General features: G+C 44.3%; 1 protein-coding gene across 1 annotated transcript in view; it reads right to left on the bottom strand.

The window, feature by feature from the left end:
* Positions 1-117: 117 nt before the first annotated feature.
* pcnt (pericentrin) overlaps positions 118-8,383 on the bottom strand; it is a gene marked incomplete at its 5' end in the record, with an annotated part of 54,989 nt that continues 46,723 nt past the window's right edge. The window contains 8 exons of the mRNA XM_083633054.1: positions 118-774; positions 3,002-3,129; positions 3,249-3,390; positions 3,675-3,754; positions 3,873-4,099; positions 5,706-5,921; positions 6,057-6,269; positions 6,392-7,735. Coding sequence (XP_083489180.1) covers positions 731-774; positions 3,002-3,129; positions 3,249-3,390; positions 3,675-3,754; positions 3,873-4,099; positions 5,706-5,921; positions 6,057-6,269; positions 6,392-7,735 — 2,394 coding nt within the window. The 3' untranslated portion in view covers positions 118-730. The remainder of the gene's footprint in view (positions 775-3,001; positions 3,130-3,248; positions 3,391-3,674; positions 3,755-3,872; positions 4,100-5,705; positions 5,922-6,056; positions 6,270-6,391; positions 7,736-8,383) is intronic.

Genomic DNA, 8,383 nt, shown 5'->3' with positions numbered 1-8,383 from the left:
TGTGGCCACCCCAAGAAGAGTATGGATTATGAGCTCCAAAGAAAGAAACAATGCTGTGGCAGTTTGTAATCACATTTAAAATGTTTATTAATTTTATGTTAGAAACATCTAGCCCGATAAACCATCCATCCGGTCACGTGAACTCACATTTGTGTTTGGTTCTGCAAGACGAAACAGAATCCGAGTTCACGGATCCGGATGTTTTTAACCAGGCTATGGAACCTCATAGAAAAACAATAGAACAACAATAGAAGTATAGAACAATTGAAATGGCACCTTTTAAAACAAAACTTAGGAGAGACCTTTACAAGGCTATGGTACAGGAACATAAAAATCAATCGAAAATTAATTTTAATGATTGGATGTGGTATCACACTGGGAGATGTTCTGGGCCATTGGTTATGTGAATGTGAACTCACATTTGTGTTTCGTTCTACAAGATGAAACAGAATACGAGTTCACGGATCCAGATGGTTTTAAACAGGCTAAGAAACATCAATAATGGAAAAACAATAGAACAATTTCAAACAGCACCTTTTAAAAAACAACTTATTATGAGAGACCTTTACAATGCTGAGGTACAGCGAACAGAAAAATCAATAGAAAATCTTAAAAAATAAATGTACTTATAAAATCACGGTCATCATCAAAAAGTATACTTCTATGCGATTTGAACATGGGTGCAAAGTACGGACGGTCTGGGGAAAGGTGAAAGGAGACATTCATATCTTCAGTGGTCAGACTTCTTTGGATGGGGGTGGAAAACAGAAGGACCTGGATCAGACACAAAAAAAGGCCAAAGTCAGATATTTTTTCCACAAATCCATGCAAACAAGTTAAACAAACCCACTGTGATGTTCTGAATTTATTGTATATTTCTTTGAGGGCAGTCAGCCAATGGCAATTACAATCATCGGTGTAATGTCTCTTATTGTTGCTGATGGAGGTACACATTCAACTAGTAAGACTAGTGTTTGATTTCTAGAGACCAGAACGAAGAGACTGGGGTTTCCTTGTTTGAATTCCCAGTCTTTGGCCCATTTATTGTCTTGAGCGACTTGTAAGGGGTTTCCTCTGACACAATCTGGGAACCCAATAGACGCAAATAGACTGCCATAGCCGTACCTTTTTTTGAGGCTTCCTGTACGACACAAATCTTCCGCCCGGGACTTCTGCCTCCGCGCAGTGCCGCTCTATTGTTGTACTGGCGAATATAAGAGTTCCGGTACTGAACGCTAGTGAATATATACGAATTTTGACATTTAAGCATTCAAAATAAAAGCGCCGCAATGTATGTTTTTAAAAGGCACCGCTCCGCAGAAGTGGAAGTCCCAGGCCGAGGATCTGTGCTGTACAGGAAGCCTAAAAAAAGTTACGGCTGTCCCAGTCTATTTACATGCCGAAATAGACTCTGAGTTCCCAGACTGCCTCTGACAAGGCTGTTACTGTATGAAGGAGATGGAGAAGCAGCTTATTTTGTTTCCTACAAAATAAATTAGGATGGTCGCAAGATGGCGAGACAGTTTCCGAGTCATGAAGGAAAGGAGGATGTCAGAATTGTTATTCTGAATATAACTGCACATTTGTTTACCTTGCGTTGCATTTGTCTTGAATTAATGTATGTAAGCAAGCAAGCAACTAGGATTCTGCACTGATAGAAGGCAACCATTATATTTTGTCAGTAGTGAAGTGGAAAGCAATGCAACCAGACATACTGTCACTAAGTCCTCCATTTCTAGATGATAAATATATTTTGGTGTACACGTATCATCTTCTAATTCACAAAATAGGACTGGAGTATCTGAGTTGGTCAGTAAATATTAATTTGTGCAGATATCTGCCAATACTGATCTGCTGCCAAATGATCCATCATCCATAAAGTGTAACACATCAAACATCAATGAACGTGAGACAGGCATGCAAACAGAACCTTAAAAACCACCAACACCTATTCAATTCTGTAAAACAAGACACGAGAAAATGCCTGTGTTGAAACACTACATAAGTGACAAACTACAGTGTGCTCAAGAATGACTGCTGACACAAGTGAGTACCCATCCCGAGAGGTGCATTCTGGTACTTGTTTGGTGAAGTGAGTATGTTACACTCACACTCACCTGGACCATACAGGTAAATGGGCGACAGGCAGCTCAGGTAGAGCCACGTCCCATTCTCCTGCAGCCAGCGCTGCCGATAACCGACCATATCAGGGGAACAGGCTGCCTGCCCCTGCCTTGTCATTTCCATTTTTGGGGGCGGGGCTAAGTGAGTCTTGCTTACTGGGTTGGGAGATGATAAAGCACACAGGTTTTGTCGTTTTGGTAACATGGTCCCAGGAAGTGTTAAAAAAGGATCACGCCTTTGTCCTAAAATTGCTCTTGCTTGTACTGAACAGGACAGAGAAGCCTACACTGAAAATGTTCAGTATGTTACAGGTGAATGGTAAAAACACTTCCTGGAACAAGAGTGACAAAGGACGGACACCTCAGAGTTGTATTTAAAAAGATACCCAATAACATCTCCCAGTGTGATACCACATACCATAATTCAGATTCATTAGGTGCTCAGGACTCAACAAAGTGTGCCAATTACTATTGCAGCATGGGATGTGCAGCATTGAAATGTTCAGGGTACATCACCATCACCAGTGTAATTGTAAATTTAATGGACTGTATACTGCTCACAGTACCACCTTGTGCAATCAGTCAAGATGCTTGACTGATGGTATACATTAAAATACCATATTAATGTGTAAATGTGACAGTTTGCCATAGAGAAAGAGTACAATGAATACACAGACAGGTCTCCATAGTGACAGTACACCCATCCCCTGACCTATGAAAAGAGTTCCTTTGTGACATCTCATGGATCCGTTGTTGACCTCATACACCCTTTGTTTCCAATCAACAGTGTGACATGCTTCCTGTTTTTCCATTTCCTCCACCTATGTGCCTTCGACTCCGCCCCTTGGTCCTTCCCTCTTCTATCTAATCCCTCTCACCTTGCTGAGTTCCCACTAGCCGTTGCTGAACTTTCTCCAGGTAGTGGATATATTCTGTCCGGGATCGCTCTGGATCATGTGATGTTGCCCCAGAATGCTCAGAGGCCATAGTGGAGGTGGAGTATGTCCTGAAGAAAGAGGGAGCTCATTAATGAGGAATACATCAAATGAAATTAAATATATATGTGCAAGTCTTGAACTTTGAATCTCAAGTTGAAGAGAGTCTTTGCTTAAGGAGGGGGCCAACCTTTTGTGCAACCTGAAGGGTGATTTGACTGGGGGAACGAGGGTCGACACGGTCTCCCTGTGGGTGGAACTGCTGTCTCTAGTTGGCGGTGAAGACTCAGAATTTGATCTTGGCTGTTGCTGCCTTAAAACCGACCTAGCACCTATAAGAGAGACGACGAGTGTGCAAAAACAAAACCACAGTTGAGAAGTAGAACTCGCACACCAAAGTTGTATCTAACTGTATTTCATGACGTTTCAATTTATGATGGATCTTCGTCAGGTCAAATTAAAAGGGTTTAATACAACTTTGGTGTGCAGGTTCTACTTCTCAACCGATGTTTGGCACTTGATGCAGTGTGCGTATATTTAGTTGTTGGGGCAAAAACAAAATGACACACAGAGTCATGTGATGCACATCTTCATAAAATATGTTCATGGAGCTGACCTGGAGCGTGCCCACTGACATTCCCAGATGTAGGTAATCTTCCAATTACTTTTTGCCATTTCCTGGTCAGGAACCTCATTCTGGAAAAAAAGTGATTGGTAATTTTTATCAATTCACAAGACAACTCTGAAATATCTGCACTTATTCCTTAATAGCAACAACAAAATAATCACTTGTAAACCCTAGTAGGCTCCCTACCTTGAGATTGCAATGACTACATGTACAGCAGTTCTGAATCGTGTGTGGGGTCTGCGCTGGGAGAAGAGTGGGGGTGAGGGGCGCGCCCCCATCTGGGCAATGAGACACAGTGTAGCTTGCTCAGACTCTTGGAATCCTCCTATCATCAGCAGCAGGTAACGCTTCTGGTACACGAGAGCTTTCCTGAAGCTCTCAGCACGCAGGTAGCGCTCATACAACCGCTTTATCTGCACACACAAGCAGGATGGTTGTCATCCTTTCATTATTGAAATACATAAACCTGACACAAATAACCAACCAATAACCAAGACAATGATCGTAAATGTTAAAAGTTTGTGACATATGCCACCGTTACACTTGTCATTGAATGCCACTTATAATCTAGTTAACTCATTGAGTGCCAAGGACGTCTTTCGACGTCCAATTAAATAGTGACGTAGAGTGCCAAGGACGTCTTTCGACCTCCAATGCGTTTTTTGACGGTGGGACGTCGATCAAAGCCTTCTGCATCTCCTGTACAAATATTGTAGCTATTGGAGGTCTATAACCTATTTTACGGACTCATTAGGTGGCGACAGTGCTCTCCAGATTACAGAAAGGTCCCGAAAACAGCTGGAAAAAGCCGTGATCAAAGAGAAACCAATGCATGCTGCAGCCAGAGCCATATAGATTGCTCTGTCGGGAGCTGACGTTGGCTGCAAACAGAAGTCAATCCGCGCACACAACTGAGCCCCTCTGCCTCTGTCTGTCTGCATAGTTTATCCACACGATTAGCCGCCAGAAAGGCAGCACCCGACGCCGAAGGGCGTTTTCCGTGTGCGCCGGGAACAAAAACAGAGGCACGGAGCGCTCCGAAAATAGAGTGGCTGTGTGTTAGGGTGGGGAGGGAGGAGTTTGCAGTTGAGGGGGGGAGGGGGGGAGAGGGGGGAGGGGGGGAGAGGGGGGTGGGGCACGCAGGGCATCACACAACTACACCACGTCACTACATCAGAAAATATTATCTTCAGAGTCCGTGAATGTGCTTGAAATGCTTCATTTCACAAAAGGCGGAATATCTCAGCTAATAATTTGAAACGCCTGTATTTGCTCAAAACGACCTATCTTCTCCGGCTCATAACTAAAGAACGGAAAATGGTATCAATACACTTTTTTTTGCTGATGATACAATAGAGCCAGCTCGTTCTTTGTGCGTGTTCGGTGTTTACATAGTAATATCACACAATATTCTGTGGGCCTCGAGAAATCACTGAAAACGCTCTGAAAACTCTGGCACTGGGAGCGTCCGTTCTCCAAAAGTGGCTGGCACTCAATGAGTTAAGACAGTATGTATTAAGTGGCCGTTTTAGATGCATCGATTTATTATTATTATTATTTTGTCCACGTTGAATGAATGAATGAATTTATTTGACGCGTCAATAAGACAGAAGGTATACATTCATAAACTGCGGGGGAGCTACAAACAAAGTATACACATAAACATTAATTAAAAAACCATCAAGGAAGTAGGCATACTCAAAACCAGATATTGAACTGGCCAGGTTTGTATTATGATAAAATGTTTATGTAGCTGAGATGGAATCCAGCACAATGCTCATACAAGCAATGTCAAGAGATTGGGAGTGAGAATGGGAAAATGTAATAGTCCGATTTAAATATAGTGTCAGAAAAAACTGCATAAGGGCCATTTTAACGTCAAGTATGGACATACAGTAATTTCATGATCTCACAAAATCAGTTCTTTAAAAACAGTCCTGAAGAAATCATGCATGTATTCATGTATGCTTATGTATGTTTGGATATCACAAATGGCATAATATTGTGTGTCTTTCCCACCTTGCCATGGCTAGCTGCATCATTGATGGGTCTGTTCTCTGTTTCTGTGGTGACCTTGGCAAGCTCGTTCTCAGAGTGCTGCAGCTGTCGCTCCAGGGAGGTGAGGGTGTGTTTGAGAGTGACGCTCTCCTGACTCAGTGTCGTCACACGCTCCGTCAGCTCAGAGTTCTCCTTCAACAACCTCTCCACCGGACCGGAGGAAGGTGATGAGAAGGACTACAGAGAGAAAACATAATTTTATATTTAAGGCATTTAGCCATTGTTCTTATCCAGAGCAATTTATGAGAACAAAGTGAATGTGTAAGTGTATATTCATAGATTAACAACATTTAACATGAATTCCTTGTGCACCTGCTGGTTTTGTAGTGTGCTCCTGGCCTGGGTGCTGTCACTCTGGATCTTATTATGCATATTGGAATATCTCGCCTGGTGTAGATGTGCTCTGGTCAGTCCAGACAGTCTCTGAGCAGCCATCTCTCTCTTCGCACTCTCCAGCTCTGCCAGGGTTTGTTGCAGCTCCTTCATGCGCTGCTGGTCCTGCTGTCTCAACAACTCCAACTCACACTACAGACAGAGACATTCATCAGGTGGTGAGTATTTGACAGAGGTTCTTTCTCTGAAATCATGAACATTAATTACGGGAAAGCAGCATATTCCAGGAAGATGATAGCTTGAAGATATCTTACCAGTTTGTTGTTGGTGCTCTCCTGTCGTCTCTCCCTCTCCATCTCCTCTTGCCGCTCTTTTCTCCTCTCTCTCTCCCACTGCTCATCCCTCTCCCTCTCCTTGTCCTTCAGCAGTTGCAACCTCTCCTTCAGCTCTGCGAGCTCCACCCCTTGGTGTGTGGAACGCTCTCGCTCCGCCTCTAAAGCACGTCTGGCTTCCCGTTTCTGCTCCTTCACGGTCTTCACAGCTACTCGTTGCCGGGCCAAGGCCTCCTGCTCCCTCTGTGACTCCTGCTTCCTCCTCCTGTCGTCCTCTTCACCTCTCCTCTTGCTATGCAGCAGCTCAGCCCTCAGCCTGTCAGTCTCAGCTGCAAGCTCCTCCCCTTGCCTTCGCTCCTGCTCTAGCTGGGTGCGCATGTCAGAGATGAACTTCCTATCCCTGGCTGCATCAGCTTCCTGTCTGCGGCTGAGCTTGTCAAGTTGCCGGGAGGAATGGTCCCTCTCCTCCTCCAGCTTCCTCTGTGCATCAGCCAGCTGAGTATTGGCATCGGCAAAGCAAGAGTCCGCTTCAGCCCGAAGGTGCTCCAGCCGGTTTCTCTCTTGCAAACTCAGATCTTGTTGCCGGGCAGAACGTTGGCGTTCGTCTTCTAGGTGCTTATGGGCATCAGCCAGCTGAGAGTTGGCGTCAGCAAAGCGAGAGTCCGCTTCACCCTGGAGGCGCTCCAGCTGGTTTCTTTCTTGCAAACTGAGATCTTGTTGCCGGGTAGAACGTTGGCGTTCGTCTTCTAGGTCCTTATGGGCATCAGCCAGCTGAGAGGTGGCATCGGCAAAGCGAGAATCCGCTTCAGCCCGAAGGTGCTCCAGTCGGTTTCTCTCTTGCAAACTCAGATCTTGTTGCCGGGCAGAACGTTGGCGTTCTTCTTCTAGGTGCTTATGGGCATCAGCCAGCTGAGAGTTGGCGTCAGCAAAGCGAGAGTCCGCTGCAGCCCGGAGGCGCTCCAGCTGTTTTCTCTCTTGCAAACTGAGATGTTGTTGCCGGGTAGAACTTTGGCGTTCGTCTTCTAGGTCCTTATGGGCGTCAGCCAGCTGAGAGGTGGCATCGGCAAAGCGAGAATCCGCTTCAGACCGAAGGTGCTCCAGCCGGTTTCTCTCTTGCAAACTGAGATCTTGTTGCCGGGCAGAATGTTGGCGTTCATCTTCTAGGTCCTTATGGGTGTCGTCTAAGCGTTTCTCCAGCAGTACACTACGGGACTGTTCTATCTGTAGCTCACGTCTAAGGTTGCTGCAGGCCACTTTCTCCTGCTCCACTTGACCCTTCAGAGCCACGACCTCTGACCCCAGCTCTTCTAAAGATACGCGAACAGCCTGGGAAGGGGAGAGGAAGATTATCTTTCAGAGCAGTAAAGGTAAACTTAATACTTAAAGTGTAACTAACCCCAAAACACTTTTTTTCAGCTTTTAACCAATATATGGCTTTTGAGGTGGTGTGTGAAGGATTCTGGTCAAAATTTCCACATTTGAGACCAAACTGTTACATATTGTACAAAATGCATCATTTTCACCAGGAAAAGTGCCCTCTATGGGTTAGGGATGGGCATCGAATTTCGAATTTTCGAATAATCGTTGTTATTATCAAGGTCGACTTTTATTATTGAAATTCGAAATTCGAAAAAAAAAAAAAAAAAAAAAAAAAAAATCTTTTTTTTGAGTGAAATGTTGCAGTCTCCCCTGATTCTAAGTATAGTCAAATCGCTTGGTTTGAGCAAGTAAAACAATTTTTATAAGCATTTTAAGCAAGGTTTATGGAAAAATGAATGGCGGATGAAATCCCATGAAGAGGGAGAGGGGGTGACTTTGGCACCCCTTTGGCACTCAGACCTGAGCCTACTAAATATTTAATGAACCACTCATGATTGTCAAAACTGTTTTTTATTTTCAAAAATGTCAATGTCATGTAACATGTTCTTTACTTCAGTGGTGCAATGCTTGTTTGAGCTAAAAATCCACAGCAGA

Source organism: Poromitra crassiceps (genome assembly GCF_964638095.1).
Source record: "Poromitra crassiceps genome assembly, chromosome: 3".
Classification (NCBI taxonomy): domain Eukaryota; kingdom Metazoa; phylum Chordata; class Actinopteri; order Beryciformes; family Melamphaidae; genus Poromitra; species Poromitra crassiceps.
The sequence above is the reverse complement of the archived record's forward strand: the minus strand, read 5'-3'. Positions and strand labels throughout refer to the sequence as shown.